The sequence below is a fragment of the Solanum stenotomum genome, chromosome 2 (assembly GCF_019186545.1).
Source record: "Solanum stenotomum isolate F172 chromosome 2, ASM1918654v1, whole genome shotgun sequence".
In the NCBI taxonomy this organism is placed as follows: domain Eukaryota; kingdom Viridiplantae; phylum Streptophyta; class Magnoliopsida; order Solanales; family Solanaceae; genus Solanum; species Solanum stenotomum.
The window spans coordinates 27,634,442-27,659,439 of NC_064283.1; the positions used below are offsets into that span (position 1 = coordinate 27,634,442).

The 24,998-nt window shown below is 34.8% G+C and overlaps 1 protein-coding gene across 1 annotated transcript; it reads left to right on the forward strand.

Annotated features, from left to right (window-relative positions):
* The first annotated feature begins 12,510 nt into the window (after positions 1-12,510).
* LOC125856630 (putative late blight resistance protein homolog R1A-3) lies at positions 12,511-18,289 on the forward strand. The gene is made up of 6 exons (XM_049536219.1): positions 12,511-12,595; positions 12,939-16,703; positions 16,982-17,121; positions 17,257-17,295; positions 17,395-17,430; positions 17,617-18,289. Exons 1-2 carry the CDS (start codon positions 12,548-12,550, stop codon positions 16,644-16,646), a joined length of 3,756 nt encoding a protein of 1,251 aa, XP_049392176.1. The 5' UTR covers positions 12,511-12,547; the 3' UTR covers positions 16,647-16,703; positions 16,982-17,121; positions 17,257-17,295; positions 17,395-17,430; positions 17,617-18,289.
* The last annotated feature ends 6,709 nt before the right edge of the window (positions 18,290-24,998 follow it).

The following is a 24,998-nucleotide window of genomic DNA, read 5'->3' on the forward strand; positions in this document are numbered from 1 at the left end:
AAAATCAAAGTCGTAAAAGCCAACTTTATATTGCTTTGATTTGGTTTAAAATTTAATAAACTGACATAATTGATTTAGTTATTTTTTTATGAAAAACCAAACCGACCTATACATACCCCTAATCATTATGATTAAATAGTTGTCAAATTTTTAATTTAAAAAATTCTATTGAATAGAGCTATATGTGGTAACTTCCCAATTTGGAAAAAGAAAAAAAATTGATATTTAATTATTTAAGGTATAAACTCAGAAACAATAACTAATTACCTAACTAACTAATTTTTTTCTAAGCTAACACATGGCTTTCTCCTGTGCTTTTTGTCTTAATTCAAGAGTAAACTAAATATCATTTAATATTAACTAGTGAAATGTATGTATTTTGCAAGTGTGTATCACGTAAACTAATAATAAATGTATATGAAAGAACAAATTATTGTGTGTATGTTATAATATTAAGTACAATTTTTTTAAAAAAATTAACGTAAATTTTTAAAGATAAAAAGTGTACATAAAGGGTGTAACGCCCCAAAATGCATACTCAGGTTAGACTAGGGAAAATTGCAGATAAAGTGTTGAAATCATTAGAATTTTGTGTTTCGCAGGCACCATCTACGAGTCATATATAGGTCCCATAGTTGAGACTTCAGAAATAAGTAAAATTGCTTCAGTGATTATGACTGATGGCCAAATGATCATTTATTGACTAAGTTAATGGTAACGCTAGATTGGTTTATGAACACTGATAGGAATATCTGATGCACTGTTAGATGGGCTATGAAATATTTCATCGACAATGGAAGATTTAGTACTAGATTGGTTTATGAATTTTATTGATATATATAGGAGCTGGACTAGTATTTAGAAACTTCGCATACAATGTAACACCTTGGAATTTGAGAAATCTATTGCGAGTTGAACGGACATGTCCACAGGCCTAAAACCAACCATGGACCCTCCACGATTGGCTAAACGGTTCGTTTAGGGGTTCATTGACCTTTTAGGGCCAGAGGTTTGGTCGCTTAACGAAATCCTGAAGATGGCCCATCTATATGGTTCCCATCACAGAACATCAAGACCTAAATGGTCTGTAAAGGCTTCCATATAAGTCACCCCTCAGCTTTTTAAGTCATGGCTATTTTAGTCTTTTCGTATGTGTTTGATACCTAAGGTATGTTGTTTCTGTAATGACCTCCAGGTCATTTGGTTTTTATGTCTCATGTTCAGCGTTTAGACCATTCTTGTAGTGGCAAAAACTCATTAATGACTTGTTGGGACTGACAGTTTGGTCACCTGTCGTTCGTTTAGTTTTTATGCAAGTTATAGTATTTTGGAGCTTTGAACCATGAACGATCAGTTTTAATCAAAAAATTCAAGAAGATAACCTTAGAATCCAATTATAATTATTTTATCAGCTACATAAGGGCCATTTTAGTCTAGAAGCATAGTCGGCATGGCTCCCGAGACTTTCAATGCGAGTTTGTGCGATTAGGCATTTTAACTATTAAGTTGAAGCCTAAGTTTGACTTTAGTCAACATTCTGAGTAAACGAGCTCAGATGAGAATTCCATCAGCGTAGTTTATGGAATATTGATTTTAGTCTAGAATGACTCTTCGTTTAGGTCCTGAGGCTTTTGGGTTAATTCTAAGGCCCCTCGTAGATTTTGGCTTAAAAGGAAAATTGGGTATGGGACTCACTTTTAATCAAAATAACCTTGCATGGGAATTTTGATACTTTTTTTAGTCTGGAATACCATTTTTGATGAGGTAGCATAGTTCGTTAGTGCGCACAGGTTCTGGATGAATCCTAGGCACCCCGTTAAAGTTTGGAGGCTTAAGCCCTTTGATATAGCTGAGGTGTCGCGGTCGCATGCCTAGTCTCACGGTCATGAACGGATGGCACCCTGGCATGCATGTTCACGCGTGGGATACCGTGTTTAGGAATGGCTAACCTCACGTTCGCGTTCAATCTACCGCGGTCACGACCGGCCACTGATCTGGCCTCTCTATTTAAAGGTTGTTTGCGAGGCAGCCTTGGCTTAAGTTGGTATTTTTGTGATATGTCCTTCGTTTTAGCTCTGACTTGGCGATTCGAAGCCCCACACACTGGTAATTGTCGATATAAGTGGTAGAGTGATTGGACTGTATTGGTGACTTTCTGTTCGAGGTGAATTTCTCCGGTAAACTGCTACCTTTTCTCTTTTAGTTTGAGTTTTTGTTATTGTTGTTGGGTAAGCTGATTTTTTAGCATCGAATTGTGTTCTATTTTGAAACACAAGTTCAAGACATGGATTATGACCTTTTGACGAAGCCAACTTTGGGATTCCTGATGTGGGTCACACACTCTCATTTTATACTCAATTTTGAGTATGTTTCTAATTGTTGCAAATTTAGTGCCTATTATTCGTAATGACATTGTGATCAATAATTTGATAGTATGGTGGTGTTCAGAGGCCTTTCGGAGGTAGATAGCTCATGTGTGGTGGATCCGGAGCGCTTGTGATCGGTTGTGAGGTAGGCTTCAATCTACTTTTTTGGTTGAACTTCTTATATAATTCCTAGTATATATTTCACATTTTCCGGTATTTAGCTTCCCTTTTGTTATTCCATCTTTTTTGTTTTCGTAGGGGACTTGGTCTTAGATTGGGTGTAGGGATTCTTAGTTTAGACTTGTAGCTTTGGTGTGGTATCAATGGTCTTGTTTATCCTTGGTGGAATTGATACTTTGTGACAATAGACTCGGGGGGACCTTAGGTACCTTAGATTGTGTTGTACCGCCCTTATAGTTATGTTCTTCTCCTACTAGGCTGGTAATAGGTCATTCTCCTTTTGTTAGGACCTATGACCTGGGTGGCCATCGTAGTCATGGGTTGGTCTTAGCTATGCGCAATCTTAGCTTGGAGTAGAATAATTGAGGTAGGGTGTCACCCCTTGAGTCAGTTTTCTATTTTATCGATTTTGAACTCTTCCTTGGTCCATTCGCTTGTTGTTTAGCTATAGACTTGCTATACCCTTATGAGATTTATTATATTGTTGGGCCCAAAGTCGTACGCGAGGACCAGCAGGTTGTCAGATTAGTACTCTCTGCTTGATATCGTGGTTTGGGTGATTGATTATTTATTTGACTTGAGTGCCTTGTTTGAATGTTGGTGATGGCATGCATTGTGTTGTTTGTTCATTCACATAGATTTTGTGGTACGATCCTGTCTCATGCATTGGCATACATAACATTTATGATGAAATACGATTTTACTCAGTTTTTACTCTAAAGTAGCTTTAACGGGAGTCGTACCACCAAGATCACCGAATTTACTAGATTTTGAGATTACTAGACGTCAGGGACGTTCTCCTTTGTACTTGAGATATTCGAGACATCTATGATGTGCTCAATTTTTACTTGACTAGTCAGCCCGTCGACGTCTTTTCTTGCATGAATATGTCTACTTATGATCCTCAACGGAGTTGATCCATACTTGTCACAAGTTCAAGGCTTAAGTCCTGGTTCGGGTCCAGGTAGTGTATACGGACTACCCGCGTCCCCTATGAGCCTTTTTGGCCGTGAGTATCATAGTACCTAATGATGGATCTCCATGCGTCCTACCTCACATATAGGGCAGGGAGGTAGTTCTATACACTTAGTTATAGATGGCTACTGATGGTTCTACGGCATCATCTGCATACATATGTATTACCTATCACCAGTATACTTGTTTGTTGATTGCACCCTCCGATTTATGGGGGTCAGTTGGGTTATGTTTTTTTATTATACCTTCTAGGCTTATGGGGTCCAGTTAGGTAATTGTTTGACTATGTTTTATTCTCTATTATTTTATATTGTCAGGCTTGGACTGTAGAATTGTGGTTGTAGGATCTCCTGACCCTGGGTATTTGACTTGGTGTCTTAGTTGTTGACAAATAGGTTGTTGGCTTGTGTTCCAGGTACGTTCTTGACTCAGCTTCTTACCTCGTGTATCATGTCTCTACTCTTTATTGTCTTTTTACATTAGCATCTCCCATTATTACTTATTGTTTATGCTTGTGTTAACTTTTGAGCTCAGTCAACCGTTGCTTGTTGAGTACTGTTTGGTACTCATACTACACTTATGCCCTTGCAGATTGCAGTGTGAGTTATTTCCATTGATTGGAGTCGTGCAGAGAAGCTTGGAGTTTTGGAGATTGGGGTGAGCTCCGAGTGTCTGGAGCTACCGGTTTCCGTCTATTATTTTTTCTAGGTTAGTCATTATATTGTATTCAAAGACAACCCGTACTTATCTTGTATTTGTAAAGTTTTGTGCTCATGTTTTGTATTAGATGCTCAACTACCAACTAGTGCCAGTTCTTGGGATGGTTTCTGTTTGTATCTCTATTGTTTACCCTTTCTTTGCTTGTTTTGAGCTTTATACTTCTCGTTGTTGGCTTCCACTTGATAGTTTGTTGCTTATGAATTTGGAATAAGGGTTAAGCTTACCTACTTGTGAGGTGTAATAGGTGCCATCATGACTTGAGAAATTGGGTCATGACAATATTAACCCCTATTCTAAGCCATATAAAAGTGATTTAAGTCCTAAACAACCAATTCTAAATCATTCTCCTAAATCATAAATTTCCATCGAAGTTCATCCCCAAAATCCTCTTTAAAGCTAAGGAAGAGGAAGTTAGGGTTTCACTTCAAGATCTTCAATTCACCATAGATATTGGGCCTTGATCACTAAGGTATATTAGTATTCACATATGAAGTCTTTCACCCTTAGGGTTCCTAAGATTTTCACATTTTACAAAGTTAGATTCTCAATTCAAAGTTAGGGTTTTATTCAATCTTCACAGGTTCTTTTCAATTATGATTTAATTATTTTTTTTCTATCTTTTAATGCATGAGTTGAAGTATTTACATGATTTTGAGTTGAATTTATATGAATCAATTAGCCATGATTTTAGACTATAAATACATGAAGAAGCTTATGAACTATGAAATATGATTTTTACAAAGATATCTATGCTTTTATGAAAGAGATGTAAATGATTTGAGGATGCTTTGAGAGGAAAGTATCAACGTTCTTTTTGCGAAAGGTTTTCTCACTTACTGATGAGTCCACAAATTGGACTCATTTAGGGCTTTATTTTGATAGAAATAGTGTCCTCGAATGCTTATTTTGTCTCAATATTTGATGAAAACTTTTAAGTTTCAGGTATTTGAAGTTTTAGTGGAAGCATGGACACTTAGGCGCAAAAAGGAACAAAAAGGCTGAAAAGAACGAAGAAACTGAAGTATGAGCATCGCCAAAAACCTTTAGCGATTCACCGAAAGGACAGACTCCACCCTTTGTTCCAGTATGCAAAGCCCTGAAGGAAGAGGATCAAAAAGGCGATGAAAGGAGCAGTCGGCGCTTCGCCAAATAGTTCCAGAAGCAGTACTATACCGCCCAATGGTCCAGAAAGTGAAGATGTTGTAGGCAAGCACTCAACGGCAATGAGACAGAAGAAGGGCGAGTCGCCGAGTCATTCGGCGGACTCGACTAACCTCACTGAACTATCCGCCTGCACTAATTTCTAACGGCTATAAATACTAAACTCTTTATTAATTTTAGAAGTTCCAAACCATTATTATTATTTTCATAATAGAATAGTACATTTTTAGATATTTTCTTTCAAGTTTGGAGAGGGTTTTGTGGGAGACTTGAAGAGAGAAGGATTTCCTCTTCCCCAAGTTGGAAGTGGGTCTTCTCCATTCTTCTTCCTTTGCTTAAATCAAGGTTTAATTACCCATTTGATTTTAGTATCATTTTAGGTGTATTTGTTATTTCTTGATGTGTAGCTAAAAAACCCATCCTTGGGGTGTGATTTAGCAAATATGTGTTGATATTGTTGTTGGGTCTTGCTTGCTAATAGGGTAGATGTGTTTTAATGGTGATTTCACCTAGTGGTTGTGGTTTAACTTAATGGGTTTGTAGTTGCAAATACAAAACCACCCATGTGTTTTCGGCTTGCCCAAGAGGGAGGTCGCGAAACCAAAACCACTAGACTGATGGACTAAGGAGTGGGTCGACATGAGGTTCAGCCCGAGAGGGTGAGCCTTAGTCCCATATCCTAATATTCAGCTCGAAAGAGTGAGTGGGGTAAGGCGTAGGCTGGTCTTCATGCGGCAAATGGGTGTCCGAGAGGAACCCATTTGAAATGGGATAAGTTGCCCGAGAGGGAACTTATTTCCATCTAAAGCTTAGCCTAGTCACACTATCTTGCAAATTTCCTATTGAAAGCATGTACCCAACGATTTATCTCAACTTGTATCGACGATCGTAGACACTCATACCGTAGGTTAGTGTCGTTGGTCACGATAAGCATCACATACTACTAAGTTCATGATTGTGAAAGGTTTTCTCACATAAGGATTCATAATGTTGGCTTTTTAATAAAGAAATAAAGAAAATAACAGAGAAAGACTTTAAGAGAAAAATACTACAGTATTATCAAAGGGAATTATTTTATTAATAATTCAGAGACTTGCATTTATAGATATAATTCCTAGCCAAAAATAGAAAAATAAGATACTAACTTATCAACTTAATTCAAATAACAAATAAAAAGAACTAACTCCTAAATATAAGTCAAATAGGACTCTAATAACATAATTTTAAAATCCTAAAAATAGCTAACTGTTTTATTTCTGCAATATCCTAAGACATATTCTCAACACTCCTTCTTGGATCAGGAATTGTAGATTGTAGTCTCATCTGAAATTGACTTTGTGAATAAATCTACTAATTCATCATTTGTCTTGCAAGGCTTGTGTGCATCTTATGTTGGATTAAATGAGAAGCTCTTACCTCTCATTTCAACTTGTAAAATCTCTTGCTTAGTAGAATCAAAAATTCGACAATATTTGTCTCCAAATAATAATTTAAATCCTTTTTCTATTAACTGACCAACACTAAATAAAGTTTTATCAATATCAGGCACATAAAGAACCTCTGAAATTATTTTTGTACCTGAATTTGTTTTAATTGAAACAGACCCTTTTCCTTTTGCAAGAATACAATCACCATTCTCAATTCTGACTTTCTTATTTTTCATAGAATGAACTCTTTAAAAAGATTTCTTTCATATGTCATGTGGTTTGTACAACCACTATCAATCATCCAAAAATCAGATATTTTGGTTGAAAAACAAGTTGCCACAAATAAGTGGTCGTCTTCTTCTTCTTCAGTAGTGACTTGGGCAACTGTTTCATCTTTTTGAAATTTGCTTTTACAAATCACAGCTTCATGACCAAATTATTTGCAGTTCTTGCACTGTGCATCTGGTCTTTTCCAACATTTATATGGAGGATGTCCATTTTTTCCACAGTGTTGATTTTTCAAAAATTTACCCTTGCTTTGAGTTTTGTGGCTGGCTACTAATGCTCCTACAACCATGTCATCTTGCCTCATAAGTCTCCTTTGTTCCTGAGCCTGCAAAGGATTTAACAATTCTGCCAAGGTAATTTTGGACAGATCTTGTGTGTTTTCCAAGGTAGTTATACATGCTTCATATCTTTCGGGCACTGTAACAAGAACTTTTTCAACAATTCTTATATCTTTAAATTATGTGCCTAGTAATCTTACCTTGTTGACAATACCAAGCAATCTGTCAGAGTATCCCTTGACTGTTTCTGACTCTTTCATTCTCTGCAATTTGAATTCCTTCATTAAATTTAATACCTTCATTCCTCGTATTCTTTCATCTCCAGCATATTCTTTCTTCAGATAATTCCAAATATCTTTTGGTGATGTGAGAGTCATGATTTTTGTGAAAACAGTTGTCGAAACAGCAGCAAACAAAGTTGTTTTTGCCTTCGATTTAATGGTTTTATTTTCCTTGTGACTCTTGATCTGGGCCACAGTGGGATTATTTGGCAGCGGATTAACTTCATAATCCTCTTCCACGGCTTCCCAAAGATCAAGAGCCTCCAAGTAAGTTTCCATTCTCACAGCCCATAGTTGATAATTCTCACCATCAAAAATAGGAGGAGCCATTCGTAAAAAATTATTTTCAGAATCCATTTTTCTACTCACAGGTCCCTCAAGAAGAAGGCTCTAGTTACCAATTGATGGTTTTTTAATAAAGAAATAAAGAAAATAACAGAGAAAGACTTTGATAGAAAAATACTACATTATTATCAAAGGAATTATTTTATTAATAATTCAGAGACTTGCATTTATAGATATAATTCCTAACTAAAAATAGAAAAATAAGATACTAACTTATCAGCTTAATTCAAATAACAAATAAAAAGAACTAACTCCTAAATATAAGTCAAATAGGACTCTAATAACATAATTTTAAAATCCTACAAATAGCTAATTGTTTTATTTCTGCAATTTCCTGAGACATATTCTCAACACATAAGGTTGAAAAGTTTTCTCACCTAAGTTGAATCAAGTTTTAGGAGCTATTCTAAATAAACTTTAGCTTGGATTGGTTGCTAAATTGAGCCTTTTCATGAATGATAATATGAATATGAGTAATGATCATTCCATGAGATTTTACTTAGCACCGAGCTGATTTTAAGGATAAAGGTTTTCGTTTAGTGTTTGTAGATCTTTAGTAGCAATCTCTAAGTTCCAGAATTATGCACCACCATTGGATTGTCTCAGATAGACACTAGCTATTGGATCCACTTTAGCTCAGACTTATGGTTCATACCATGGCAAGTAAGGACATTTTTTTCAGTGTGAAATAGATATTGAATTTCATGTTATAGCTCACATGGTCTTTGTCCGCTAAATAGTAAACATCCCACAATAATGAACAGTGGTTACTTTCAAAGTATCTCACAAGTATTTTAAAGATGTTAAGCTTGCATTTACCATGATTATGACTTATGTCTTCTAACCCTTTTATCATTATGATTTAGTTTGGTCATTACATGTCATGTAAAGTCCTTTTTAGCATGATTTCATAACTCTTATGCATTGTTATCATACTTAGTACATTCCGTGTACTAATGCATACTTGTGCCTACATTGTTTCACTAATGTAGGGTTCGACACTCCTACCTCTCATGCTCGTGGCTAGTTGATTTCTTGGCATTCGAAGATTGGTGAGCCCTCATGTTTCAAGGATCGAGACACTTTTATAGTTTTCCTTATTTCAATTTTTAGACATTTGTATGTTGTGTATGGGTTACGTCTCAACCACTTTTTTTTGATGTATAGATGGCTTGTTGAGACTATGTTAGAGTTGTGCTTTGTCAAAAATTCCTTTATGATACTCCCTCCGTCCACTTTTATTTGTCAGGATAAGGTCATGCACAACCCTTAATTGAGGTACAATTTGACTAATATAACCCTACTATCAATGAATATGGAAATTGGTCGTCATTAATGGATTTTAGATGTATACATTAAATATCACTGATTCATGTGTTCAAATAATACCAAAAGTTCAACGAGATAACTTTTCAACTGAATTAAAACTTTCTACACTGCTCAATGAAAAAAAATATTGTTGCTTTCTTCGTGAATGAAATTTTTGTGCTTTCAAATTTAGTATATGAAAACTTAAAATTTTCCACCAAAATTAACATTATAAAAGAATGCATAGTATTTGAAAATATGGTATCAGACAAAGTTATCAAATTTCATTATTTCAAATAGTTTTAAATTTGTCCGTTGAACCTGATAATGATAATGGTGCTAGAAAACAATTGTGTGATCTCAATATTGTTATAGATAATGTTCATGATATAAATGATATTTCAAACGGATGTAATTCTTGAAACATTTTTGATGAATCATTTTTTATCAGTCCTTACAGCATGTGGAGGTACCAAAATCTATTGATGAACTTATCAATGTTGTTGTGAAGGCATACAAAGATTTTTCCATAGTGATGTCGAATCGTATTTTTCTAACACTACAATTGTCCATGGTACAAATTATGCGAACAAGAGGTTTTCATAAGTATAAAATTCCGCATATAAAGAAATCTACGTTAGAGAAAGAGAGCCAACTTCCTGCTCAACTGAAATGTAGTTTTGAATTGATATATGAAGTACTCGATCATTTAGGGAGAAATTAGTTCCTAAGTTTTTGGATAATGATGGTAAATTGTTAATAAGACCTTCACAATTGAGGAGTGAACAAGTTTCCTCCTTAATATGATGGTAAATTCATATGGAAACTTGTTCACAAGTTTCCTCCTTAATATGGAAACTTGTTCAAGTCCAATCCATCATTCACAACATTTAAGTTGAAGTCATCACCAACTCCTTCTTTTGATTGTTAAACTTTCTTCATTTGATCTTTAACTATCTTCATGGGATCTTCAACTTTAATGGAATCGTGAATTTTAATATCTACTGAAATTTTAACTTGAGTTTTGGTGTCCATGTTTATAAAAATATAATCTAATGATTCTTCTAAAACTAATTTAATAGAATGCTTACTTAAGCTAATGGTGAAAGTGCATTACTTTAAATAGTCTTGTAACTTTAAAATGGCTTGTACTTTTTGAAAACTATAGTAATAATTTTTTCACGTTGAAGTAGTATTGTAACTTTAAAATGGCCAGTACTTTTTGAAAATAGTAGTTAATTATTAAAGGTAGAATTGGAAAAAGGTGACTAATCGTTTCTTGATTGTTTAAATTAACAACTAATTTTGGACCACTATTTTTAGTATACCTGACAAATAAAAGTGGACGGAAGGAGTATAACACTATTTTTTTTTTTTGAAATCTTTATTTCTATTATCTTGTATGATTAAGTGGCTTGTGTAGAGCCTCTCGAGATTCTATGCACCATGTTACGCCTATGGTATGCTTTGGGTCGTGACAAACTTGGTATTCAAAGCCTAACGTTTAGAAAGGTCTTAGGATGTCTCACAAGCCACGTCGAGTAGAGTCTTGTTCATAAGTGTGAAGCGCGCCACATTTATGAATAGGAGGTTATAAGATGTTTATGAAACTCCACTTCTTTCATCATTCTAAAGTTGTGCGATAAAGTGTAACTCTATATGTCTCTCTCCTAATGCTTATCTGATGATTTTCATGATATGGCCCCTCGAAGAACATAGGTTAAAAGGAATGCATGTGACAAAGTGGAACAAGAAGCTCCAGAAGTTCCAGCCGACCCTTGGCCGAACAAGTGACTAATGTGGAGTTCTGATCCGCTTTTCAAGTTTTGGCTCAAGCTATGACGATTCAAGCCAATAGGGAGGTTGTGGTCCCCGTGAACCCAAATGTGGGTACGGCAGCAACTAGAGTGAGGGACTTTACTATAATAAATCCCCCAGAGTTTCATGGTTCTAAAGTTGAGGAAGATCCACAAGATTTTAGGGATGAGGTGTATAATTTTTTAATGATCATGGGAGTGACGCCGAAGGAAAAGTCAAAATTGGCCACTTTATCAACTTAAGGGTATTTCTCAAGTTTAGTTTGACCAATGGAAGGAAGAGAGGGCGACAGATGTGGGTCCTCTTGATTATGAAAAGCTTAAGGTTATACATATATAATTGAATATAGAAAAGATGATGTGATACCTCTCAACCACTATTTATATTTATTTTTTTCTCTTTTTTTGAAATTTTTATTGATTTTTTGCCCTATAATCTAATTTAATAATTATGACTTTAAAAGACCACACAAAATAACCCTTCAGCTACAGCTCACATTCGGATAAAAAAGTTTGAAACTTTCGCACCGAAAAGACCCACATTGTGAGGTAAGGTGTCCTTTGAAGTTTCAACTACTCTCATTTAGCAAACTACTCTCTTTGCCAGTGCTCAACATTACTGCTAAAACATTATTCTCCCTCACTCGAATTTTCTGCTTCTTTTTTTTGAAGGGAGAGGACCAGCCATCTCTGATGGATCGTCTCTAATAACTAAGAGAAGTTTGTTTAACTACTTTGCTCGCTATTATTCGGCATTGCTTTCATGTTTAGTATCATTGTTTGGTCGACCCAGTGGCGGCTCTTCCCCTTTGAAAAAAAAGCAACCGCCTTAGGCCCCAAAATTTGAGGGGCCTCATTTAAAAAAAATATATGTTATACATATTTTTTTAAAAAAAATATTGAGTATTATTTGTAGAAAATATAAATTTTTCATAAAAGAGCAAAAAAGTAATAGAAGTTTGATAAATTATGAGTACTATGTCTCAAGAAAGATTAAATAATTGGCTATAATAAACTTCATAAAAAAAATATATTTGAATTTAAGGCCTCTATTCGAATTTGGCTTTAGGTCACTGATTTATTAGAGCCGCCCCTGGGTCGACCTTAACCTACTTGTCCTTAAGACAGTATAAAAATTCAGTTGTTACTCTGAATTATGGGTTGTAAACAACTTAAATAGCTAATTGTACAACTCCTTTCAGCTATTTATATTTCTACCAAGTTGCCTGACTGACTAATTCAAACATATTTTTTGTCATTTTCTTCCTAACATCAATGATTTTGGTGTCCTATGACCCCACCCCCCTTTTCTCTGTATCTTCTCCTCCATACAAATTTTCAATTAGCTAATAGTTTTTTGGAAGGGGCAGTAAAAAGGTTACTAGAGAAACTTAAAGAGTCATGGATAATGAAGGAGGAAGAGAGAAAGGGGAAGCAAACAACTCAGTGGTATGTCACTCAACTTTTTTTGTGGAGAGCGTATTTGCTCTTTATCTTATAGTACAAGGGTATATTTGGTCCATTTTCCATTGTTTGATTTGTGTTATTTGAATGTTTTCCGTAGAAGATTAAGTATCCGATAATTTTAGATGAAGTATTAGGTCACATAGATTACAGCAATTTTCATAGATAAAGTGTATAACAAGAATTTGTGTTAGATATTCCTAAAGGATAGCTCTTCGAATTCACACTAAATACATGTGCACGTGTTAGCTGCCTGTGTAGAGCATATATATATATATGTGTGTGTGTACTCTATGAAAACTTGATATAACATTTGGTCATTTGGCAGGAGTCATTTTCTGCTCTTTACAAGGATGTTGTCAACGTTCTGGATTTCATTGAGAGGTTAAAGAATGAAGAAGATAAAAAGACTGTTGAAATGGTTGATCAAATTGAAAATCTGAAATTTGGGATGGCATTTATTTGTACGTACATCCAGCTTTCTTATTCCGATTTGGAGCAATTTGATGAATTAATGTCTGTCCAAAGACAAGAGGTTGAAAATATTCTTCAATCAATTCTCTGTGATGTTGAGTTTAACGTGGCGATTAAATACAACATACATCATGTCCTTACTCGCCTCAGGGATAATATTGATTATTTTATCAGCTCTCAGAATCGTTCTACATCAAGTGCCACCATGACTGAGGAGCAGATGGACTTCCTCCTCCTGAATCTCCATCATCTATCCAAGTATCTTACTGAACAGACTCAGTATGAGATTCTTCACAATGTGTGTGGCAACATGAAAGATTTCCATGGGTTGATAGTGAATGGGTGCATTGAGCACGAGATTGTTGAATATGTCTTACCTCAGTTTCAACTCATGGCTGAGAGAGTAGGACGCTTCCTTTGGGATGATCAAATTGATGGAGAGTCTCGACTCTTCAAGCTAGCACATCTACTCATGAAGATTATTCCAATTGAGCTGGAGGTTGTGAACATATGTTTTACAAATTTGAAAGCTTCAACTTCAGCAGAAGTTGGACACTTCATTAAGAAACTCCTGGAAATCTGTCCTGACATTCTTAGAGAATATCTGATTCATCTACAGGAGCACATGATAAATGTTATTACCACCACTACTTCAGGGGCTCAAAACATTCATGTCATGATAGAGTTCCTATTAATTATTCTTTCTGATATGCACAGGGACTTTATTCATCATGACAAATTATTTGATCTTTTGGCTTGTGTTGGAGAACTTACCAAGGAGGTATCAACTCTTGTTCATGACTTGGAAGAAAAATTAAGGAATAAAGAGAGTACTGACAAAACAAATTGTGCAACCCTAGACTTGCTGGAAAATATTGAACTCCTCAAGGAAGATCTCAAACATGTTTATCTGACAGTCCCGAACTCATCTCAATGTTGCTTCCCCATGAGTGATGGACCTCTCTTCATGCATCTGCTACACATGCACTTAGATGATTTGCTGAATTCCAATGCTTATTCAATTGCTTTAATAAAGGAAGAAATCAGGTTGGTGAAAGAAGACCTAGAATCCATAAGATCTTTTTTTGTGAATATTGAGCAGGAATGGTACAAAGATCTCTGGGCACGTGTTTTAGATGTGGCATATGAGGCAAAAGATGTCATTGATTCAATAATTGTTCGAGATAATGGTCTCTTACATCTTATTTTCTCACTTCCCATTACCATAATGCAGATCAAGTTTATCAAAGAACAGGTCTCCGATTTACATGAGAAGATTCCCAAGAACGGAGGTCTCCTTGTTGTAAACTCTCCCAAGAAGCTAGTTGAAAGCAAGTCATTACAGGCTGGTAAAATTATTGTAGGTTTTGAGGAGGAGACAATTTGGATAATTGAGAAGCTCACCCGTGGATCAGCAGATCTAGATGTCATTTCGATCACTGGCATGCCGGGTTCAGGTAAAACTACTTTGGCGTACAAAGTATACAATGATAAATCAATTTCTAGTCATTTTGACCTTCGCGCATGGTGCACAGTCGACCAAGAATATGACGAGAAAAATTTGTTGAATAAAATTCTTAATCAAGTTAATCGCTCTGATTCAAAATTGAGTGAGAATATTGATGTTGTTGATAAGCTACGGAAACAACTGTATGGAAAGAGGTATCTTATTGTTTTAGATGACGTGTGGGATACCTCAAAATGGGATGAGTTAACAAGACCGTTTCCAGAAGTTGAGAAAGGAAGTAGAATTATATTGACAACTCGAGAAAAGAAAGTGGCTTTGCATGGAAAGCGCAACACTGATCTTCTTGACCTTCGATTGCTAAAACCAGAAGAAAGTTGGGAGTTATTAGAGAAAAGGGCATTTGGAAACGAGAGTTTCCCTGATGAACTATTGGATGTTGGAATAGAAATAGCCCAAAATTGTAAAGGGCTTCCTTTGGTGGCTGATCTGATTGCTGGAGTCATTGCAGGGAGGGAAAAGAAAAAGGCAGTGTGGCTTGAAGTTCGAAATAATTTGAATTCCTTTATTTTGAACAGTGAAGTGGAAGTGATGAAGGTTATAGAACTAAGTTATGACCATTTATCAGATCAAGTAAAGTTGTGCTTGCTTTACATTGCAAGTTATTCGAAGGACACTGCAATGATAATTTCTGGGTTGATAGATTTATGGCATGCTGAAGGACTTGTGGAGCAGACAGAGATGAAGAGTGAGGAAGAAGTGATGAAGGTTTTTTTGGATAACTTAATTTCCAGTAGCTTGGTAATTATTTTCAATGAGATTGGTGAGTACCCGACTTGCCAACTTCATGATCTTGTGCATGACTTTTGTTTGATAAAAGCAAGAAAGGAAATGTTGTTTGACCGGATAAGTTCAAGTGCTCCATCTTCTTCTTCAGATTTGATGCCACGTATAGTGACCATTGATTGTAAAAGCGAATTCTTTGGCCTTGAAAATTTTGTCCTGTTTGGTTCAAATAAGAAAAGGCATTCTGGTAAACACCTGTATTCTTTGAGGATAAATGCAGATAATCTTGACGGCGGTCTTTCTGATACATGCCACCTAAGACATTTGAGGCTTCTTAGAGTGTTGAAACTGGATCACACTTTTAAGGTGAAAGATTCTTTGCTGAATGAAATATGCATGTTGGTTCATTTGAGGTTCTTACGAATTGGGACAGAAGTTAAATCTCTGCCTTCATCTTTCTCAAACCTCCGGAATCTAGAAATCCTCTCGGTGTATAACAAAGGATCAACCTTGGTATTATTACCGAGAATTTGGGATCTAGTAAAGTTGCGAATACTGCACATGACTTCTTGTTCTTTCCTTGATATGGATACAGATGAACCAATACTGATAGCAGAGGACACAAAGTTAGAGAACTTGAGATATTTAGAGAACCTGGTGCTTTCCTATTCGAAAGATGCAGAGGATATTTTCAAAAGGTTTCCCAATCTTCGAATTCTTGTATTCGTTCTCAAGGAATCACGGGATTGTTCAACAAAACGACACTGGTTCCCAAAATTGGATTTCCTAACTGAACTAGAACGCCTCAGTGTAGAATTTGAAAGTTCAAATGACAGTGAGCCCTCTGTAGGGACAAATTGGCTGTGTAATTTTCACTTCCCTTCAAGTTTGAAAATATTGTCATTAGGTAAATTTCCTCTGACACCCGATTCATTATCAGCATTAGCTAGACTGTCCAACCTTGAAGGGTTGTCCCTTGAGAACACAATCATTCACGGGGGAGAATGGAACATGACAGAGGAAGACACCTTTGAGAATCTCAAATTTTTGGAGTTGGATGAAGTGATACTTTTTAAGTGGGAGGTTGGAGAGGAATCATTTCCCGTGCTTGAGAAATTAGAACTGTGGAGATGTTGTATGCTTGAGGAGATTCCGCTAAGTTTTGGGGATATTTGTTCATTGAAAATTATCAAACTTGTAGAGAGCCCTCAACTTATAGATTCTGCTATGAAGATTAAGGAATATGTTGAAGATATCATGGGAGGGGACGAGCTTCATGTTGTTGGCCGGAACAATGTCCCATTATTTTAAGTAGTTCTTAAGCTGTATGTGTGAAAAGTTTTGAGCTCTCTTACCCTGCGGAAATATGTGAGTATAGATGAATTTATTGCCTACTCTACTTCATTTTATGTCGCGGAGTTTAACTGCACACCGAGTTTGATAAAGGAAAGAATATTTCTGAAACTTCTAGTATTAAACATGACACGTCATTTTTGTGGCAATAAAAACATGTCATTAAGGTTAAAATGAGAAGTTTAAAATTAAATTGTTTCCAAACCTAGAAAGGCGTCATTCTTTTTTAAACTTATTTAAAGTAAAAGAGTGTCACATAATTCACAAAATGGAGTAACTTGTTTTCTTTGCAGATCACATGTAAAGAAGATGGTTACAATTCCCTTTGCCGATACACCTGCACCAACAATCACCATCGATAAGGATTTGGAGTTGAGAAGCTGCTGTATCTAATGATCAAGATGTTTGAATTGGTTTGGCCTCATTTGCAGCAGTAAGTAGTTTTAAAAATCCTCTGTGAAGCATGATGTGCTATCTCAACTTTGTTGTAGGTTAAATCATGCATCCTAGTTATTTCTTTTCCACTTTTGAATAGATTCCCATTTTAATTGTTGCTTCATTTCTGCAGGTGGCAATTTTAAGTCCATTAATGAAGAGAAGTTATGTTGTTTCCAAGTTTTGGGTTCCGCTTATACATCTGGTCCACTATAGACTCATGCATTTAAATTAAGTCATGCTACGATTCAAAATCCCTGATCTTGGCAAGATGATCAGGCGCTCTTACAAATTGTGGCAGCTGTGGGTAAGTCTTAGCTTGAACTTCACTTTGTTACAGATTTGCATGTTGATAAGTTCGAGACTCAATACAGTAGCTGTGTTTGTAATAAAATAGAAAAACTTATCATGATCATTTCGTCTAGTTGTAGAAGCAAAAATTTCCTTAGAGGTGAATTTTTTTTGTAATCTTTGCATCTGAATGTGACTGCAGGTGCTATATTATATTGAACCGAATGTATCCTTGACAGAGCGAGGCCTTGTAGCTATCTCAGCTGGCTCCACTTGCTTCTATACTTGTGCTACCAAATGGCAAATGCCGCCCTGGTTACTATTGCAAGGAACTGTCCTAACTGTAAGGGATTGGGACGGTTTTCTCTCTCTCTCTTGCCTCATTGTGTGTTTCATTACAGCAGGGCCCATGCTAACAAGTTAGAGATACTCTCTGTACCTCCACTACGTGTGTGCTCTCCGTTTGTCAAAGCCTTTGCAAGTTGGAGATAATCGGAGACTGCCCCTTGGACAACAAGGCTCTGTTGGTCAGTTGAAGATAATCGGAGACTGCCCCCTTGGGCGACAAGGCTCCGTTGGCCAATGCTGCAAAGCTGGAGACGATGTGATATCTTTTTGGATGTCTTCTTGTTCAGTAAGTTATGGTGCCATGGGTTGATTGTTGATGGAGATGTGAGTGATTCAAAGTGAAAAAACAATTATTTGGAGTTTTTTGAAGTTTGAAATATTCTGGCAAAATTTGGGAGGAGAATTGTAACAATTCATGTCCAAACATGATTTCGGAATACAAATTCACCCGTTGCCAATCAAATTTCTACTCCAAAACAACTTTTTACAATATATATTTCATTGTTGTTACTCGATACAACAAAATGTCGTGTGCCAAATTCAGTAGATTTTTTTGTGAATGTGTATTATACGTAGTTCCCTCATAATCGAAAAGTTTAAAAGAAAATCAGCAACACAAAACAAGTTTTTTTTGTTACAAAGAATTGCACAAAGTAAAAAATTTATGGGTTCATGTACATAAATTGCTTTTGTGAACTTAAGTAAGCAAAAAAATAACATAGTTCTATACTTAAATGATCATATAATTATAAGCAAAAAAATTCAAAAGAAAATGTCCGGAAAAAAACCCCCTTGAAAAAATCCGGGGCAAAAGTTTCCTACTAAAAAATTACCTAATATTTAGGATTGAAACAAACTAACATAGTTTCTATACTTAAATGCTTATAATTATAATTAATAATTATTATTTTTTATTTTTTACTTCCTATATATGGGACTTGATGTACGAACACTGCATATAAAAGTTGTACTTTGTGCGGAAAGTGGTTGTACGGAAGGCAACACAAAATATACACTCTTTGTGGCCCTATCTGATTGGCTAGTAAGTGCAACAAAGAGGCGAGAGAGACAAGTTGTTTTCTTAGCTCTCAAGAATCTGTATCAGCCCTCTTGCAGCTTCATCTATGTGAAACTGGTGGGTATTTTTCCTTTTTCTATCTCTTTTTCGAGTTGTTACTTTCATAGTTTTCGTGTTCTTATTGTGGTTAGATTTTCTTCTTTTTTGGTGAGTTCTTCTCCCTTCTTCCTCTTTTGTTCCACTAATCTTAAGGCATATAGAAATAAGAAATAAGTAGATGCAGTAAATGGTTCGATTTTAGAGAATATCAAGGACATATTTTGTATGTATAATATTTGCATGTGGATCTTGGGGAACTTTTAACCAAGTTCCCAGCTTTTGCTGATTTTTCATTCAATCGTGTGTTCAAAATTCTGAGTGTGCTTTGGTTTTATAGCTTTTATCATTGCTCAAACTAAATCCATCTTTTATCCTTCTTTGTTTCTCAGTTTGAGTTACATGTGTACTTTCCTTTGCCTTTACTGTATCGAGAGTGTTTGATAGCTAGTATGCCTACATTAACCTTTTTCCCTTCTTCAATCATACATTTATAGAAATTCCTACTCAAAATTTCTGTTTATTGCACTTAGGAAATATTGTTCTTCTCTGTTTAAAAGTTTGTCCTGTCTTTTTTCCTATTTGTTGGTGAAATCCTTCACAACTTATTGTCCCTCTTTTGTTGTTAATCGCCTTTTTGTGGGTAATACTTTTTGCAATCCAGCTCCATATTGGTATGTGGTTTACAATTATGTTGCATGTATTGATTAAGAATTTCTCTTCACCTTTTCTGTGCTCTCCTTTTCCTCCTTTTGAGATGTCGTCCTTCAATTTCAAGTAATACGTTATGCTTTTCCCCACAAAAATGATTTAATTTACTTTGCATAGTTAATTCACTCCAACTTTGTCTATGACCAGATGCCCTTTTTCCCTTTATGCGGTAACTATTCAAGTATAATTGTGTTGTATGTATACATTGCTATTATCGATCGAGACCTTAGACATTAACAAAAGAGTTTGATGTGTGTTTAGAATATGTATACACCACTTTATTTTTGATTGCGTAAGAAGTAAAAACATTGTAAGAACTTAGACATAAGCAAAAGAATGTGCGTCTTAATTTAATTAGATGTCACAAATTGAAGAGAACTCTAATTGGTGTGGTATTCTAACTCTTCATGTCCATATTATTGTCAAGATATCTTGGGTGGATGCATGGTACTAAGATTTAGTATCGATCGAATAACGACTGACATCCTGATTGGACTTATAGAGTCCAAATTGTGGACATGAGTCCAGAGCGAGAAAGTCTGGAGAAGAAAATCAAATTTCAAATTTTGATTTTTGAAGACGAAAATGTACTTTTACCTATAGCAGTATCATCTCATTTTCTTCACATAATTATATTACCTCCCTACATGTCAAAAAACTATTAAACTTTACATGAGCAACAAATTAGGCAGTTGTGTATGGTGATGATATTGGACGTTATGCAAACAAGCTTACACTCTTTGCTGCAAGAGTGAAAGTTTCACCAACTTCAATCAAAACATTAACACACAGATTTTATTGTATACTTGACAAAAATTATATTTGAACATGTCAAACTAACCAACAAGCTTGAGAAACCCCTGTTGCCGTCGATCAAGCTATCTATTATAATTTTTTATAATTTTTTATTGTGTTTCTCATATGACTTCTGATCCTGTTGTAGAAATTGGTGCACTGCCCCTGCCAACTATTAGCTGGCTAAAATTTAAATTCTATACATGTACAGACTGATTATATTTTCTTGTTTCGCATTAGCTTTTTCTCATTAGATTTTTTAAATCTTACAAATGACTAATTTTGTTTTCAGCACCAACTTCTACGTATTGACCATGTGTAACAGACATTGTCAAATAGACTATTCCACATTCATCTGAGGAAGTCATCCTGAATAATCTCTAGCGTCACTCAAAAATTATAACAGTTTTGTCCTACACAAAAGAGGAACATGTTTTTCAGCCTAGCATTAACGTGAGGAACGCTAAAAGTTGATGTCACTCAACACAAGCAAAGTGGAGATGAAGCCATCAGTTATTGAATCTGAACTTAAAGCGTGGAGCTGTCAGTTGAACCACCGAGACCAACAAAAAAGCTGTAAAATATGAGTCGCTTAGTGATCCTTTAATTTGTTCCAATGCAAATGATTCTCGAATAGATTTATGTATCTTACAAATAGAAATGCATCTATTCTTGGAAGACAAGCATTATAAGGCAGTTAAGTTTGATCGGAATAAGTTTTGTTCCCTCATTTTTTAAAAGAGTTTTGTAGTTATTGACCTTTTCAATGACATTTTTTTATTCACGCGTTAATTAGGCAAGAATATATATTAATTAATAAACTTTCTATTCCCTTTTGTTTGCTGGTAGATAAGTAAGCAATGTCTCATTCTCTATTGAAATAATTTCTTATGTGTTTCTCCAGGAAAACTCACTAGAAAAATCACTCTTAGGATTTTCATGTTCTACCATTTAGATGAAAATGTGATTTTATTTTTTCCCATCAGAATATACATAGCTTTATTAGCTGATAATGCATCAGATAGTGTTGTCGTTTTCCATGTCAGTCACCTGTTATTGTTAGATTTTGCTGATCATATATATTTAACACATACAATTTGTTGTAGGTTCATTCCCCCATTTTATTTTCCTTTCTCAAGTTCTTTTTCATCTGTTTAGATTGAAAATTTGTGAATGAAATTTGTAATAGTATTCTTATTGAGATTGTTGTGAATGGACAATCTGTCTTGGTGCTCGAGATCAACATCAGATTAAGTGACTACATTTGAAATTTAGGTTGATAAATAGCAGATTGTGAGAGCAAAATAGGTTTATGTGAATTATGTCGCAACTTTCCAAAATTTGTTATCCCCTAACTCCACTTCTACCCTTACGATCCTGGACGTTTGATTACTGTCTAATTGCAGGAAGTATCTTCCTCATTTTGATGTTGCTGGAAAAGAATTAGTCTTTTTGGATTCCCAATATCTACAACTTCACTTGGTATGGAGGACCAATTATTAGGAACTAGGAAGGTGGGAGTAACAAAGATGATATGTAGGTTTTCCATCTTTTTTTGCTACCTCAACTCTCCAGATTCAAAAGCAGATAGATATGCCACTTTCAGCTAAGTTTGTTGAATTGCCTTTTGTTTAAGTAAATATAACTTCACCATACTGTTGTAAAATTCAAGTATAATAAGTTTTTTATTCATTTGTCTTGTACAATCTCTATTACTCTCTCCCTCCTGATAACTTCTCTTTCCCTCAATAGCAATAATATTCTATTTGTTGTAACGCGTTGCCTCATACTTTGATGAGGGTATATATTGAAAGAAACAATGAAACGAGCAGGACGTAGACGCTTACCATAGGACAAGAAACATATGTGGCAATGAGTCATCTAAGGAATTTGGCGTAGTAACTCACCTGGAGAAGAGAATAAAATTGTGTTACTTTGTTGTCATGCTAGAACCATGGTTGTTGGTATACTTGAATGTTGAATTGTAAGATCTAACGACATAGGAGCCTTGAGTCACGCTCATTATCTCAATTTTGTTAATACCAAAATGAAAATGTGAATGGACTGGAGTATATGACGAGGAGTTATTCATGGAACTTAATTTGAGTTGACAATTAAGTGGATTGTTTTCGAAAATATGACGGTCAATATTAAATGTAAACTTTGATAGAGTACATTCGTCTTATTCATATACTAATTAATTTACTCCACATTAACGTTCCTACTAGCTTACGTTGAGGTGCATCAGTTTGTTTGCAACTTTATATTAATTCCATACTTTATCATGCCTTCTCCATTTGAAGTTTTTCAGTTCTTCAATTTTATATAATGTTTGAGCTTTGAATCCATGTTTTACAACTTCCTTAGACGATTGTTGTTTACATTTTCCTAAATAGGTATCCCGACATCTCACTACACCATAATTTTTGAAAGTGCAGAAGATAGGTTGAACTCCAACTCTAGCATCTTACCCTATATATAAAGTTATGATATGGTCATGATGTAGCTTAAACCCAATAAATGTTTGTTTTTTTGGTGTATCATATTAGAACAATAGTTTGTTAAGCATGTATTGCAGTAGTGTTGTGCTCAATTAACTTAAAACCTAATTGGATTACACTTGGGTGAGAATTTTTCGGAGACTGATTGCTCGATAATTTGGTAACAAATTGAAGTGGCCCTCCAAATCTTAAGGAAACTTTGATGTTTAGTTCTAGGCATGGAAAATATCATCTATATATTCTTTCATTATAGCAGGTAGTTTAGCTGTAAAAACTGATCTCTTGCATTTGCAGGAACAAGTCATGCCCAGTGATTGTGTTGGTATATAAGAAATTTGTTGAAACTGAAACATTTTTACATATTTCTAATTTTTAATCTATATAGCGTGACACTTAAATTGAGCATAGTTAACTCTTTTCTCTAATTTTATGTATACAAATATATCTAAATTGGTTTCCTTTACTTTTGTTTTGGTGTCTAAGAATCAATTAAACTTGTGAAAATGATGACATGAATACTAACTTTTCTTGCTGTAATAAAAATAAAAATGTATGTGCTACTTGATCTCTTCTCTTCAAAACAAATTTTTACTTGATCTCTTCTCTTCAAAACAAATTTTTACTTTGAATATCATTTCTTTGCAATTCTTCAATGATTTACTTTAGTCATGATCCTGCATAGGCAGTTATTTGGAGAATCAAAGAAGAACAATGAAATGTTCATAGAGGCCTATATCCAAGAGGCAATAAGAACAAATATTTTTTGGCCTAATACTCATAGAATTGTCCATTACTTTTAGAAATTTCATTAACAATTATTGAGTTTCTTCTCTTTGTTCTTTTCTCTTTCAAATTGTTAAGTTTTTGTTGAAGATCTGTGATAGTATTGTATCATGGTTTATTGTTGTTTCTCTTCTTCGGTGTATACGCCGGTATTTCGTGAGGCTCACCTACTTCTTTAGCTTACTCTTTGTATTCCCTCCTCTTTTGAATTTGTTTTGTAATTGTAGAAAGTTTTTATTTTATTTTATATATACATTTAAAGCATTGAGATTTTCCCCTACGGTTTCATGGTGAGATTCTAATATTGAATTCAATCTCTCATTTCGCAAATGGACCAAATAATTAATAATACTACAAATATTCAGGAACTTTTTAGAGTTCCAATGGAAGAGAATGAAAACGAGAACAAAGAAGATGCTAATGTCATCTGCGAGTAGCTCATATCAAGAGGTAAGGTATAAAATGTTACGTCCTTAGAAAATAAGAACATTTGAGGTCTGGGAAAATACTTGAAGAAAGTTGGATCTTATAAGGGTGAGTTGTTATGTAGGTCCCTACAAAAGACCTTATGAGAAGACTTTGATATTATATAACTATAAACAATTGCATTATATGGGGTTCACAAGTGGTGCGAGCCTTTTTCTAGATCTGGTGAACCTTTAAAGCTTCATATTACTGAGATGAATTTATCGTGTGTATGTTTCGAGGAAATATGAAGATGGTTAATTAAAGAGCTTTAACGATCTCAAATTGACTGGAAGATTTGTGTATTAGATGGGCAATTTTATTATTAATTTTTTTATGTTATTTTGTTTTGATATGTAAAATGCAATTCACAACAGTTTTATTATATATTTTTGGTGTTCTTTTTGTTTTGATATGTGAATTGCCTACAATCTTAATAAATGCATTCCACAGTGAAAAGTGAAGTATTTTGTTAGACATACTTCAGTAATAATATATTTGTATATGTGTATATTAGTTTTGTTACATCTTCCACAAATATGTCAATTTTGAAAGTTATCTCCTTATTTGATGGTTTGTAATTTAATTTCCTTGATCCTATAGTTAAATATGGCTTAAGATTGTTAGTTATGTCATCTACATTCCCCTCGGTGTCAAAGAAGATGTCTGATGCAATATATTACTAGCATTTAAGGATACGAGAAAGCAATTTTAGCTTCATATTTTCCTTTTGTTTAATCTTTAATCACTACTACCTAACACCTAAAATTAACTGTATCCTGAAAATATATAATGTTGGGCCACTATTACCAAACACCTAAAATTAATTGTATCCTGAAAATATATAATGTTTGGCCGTGCTAAGCA

Excerpts from the sequence above, each read along its gene's own strand:
- LOC125856630 (XM_049536219.1), top strand. The coding sequence starts at position 12,548 with ATGGATAATGAAGGAGGAAGAGAGAAAGGGGAAGCAAACAACTCAGTG. Across the intron at positions 12,596-12,938 it reads GGGAAGCAAACAACTCAGTG|GAGTCATTTTCTGCTCTTTA; the intron begins GTATGTCACTCA and ends GTCATTTGGCAG.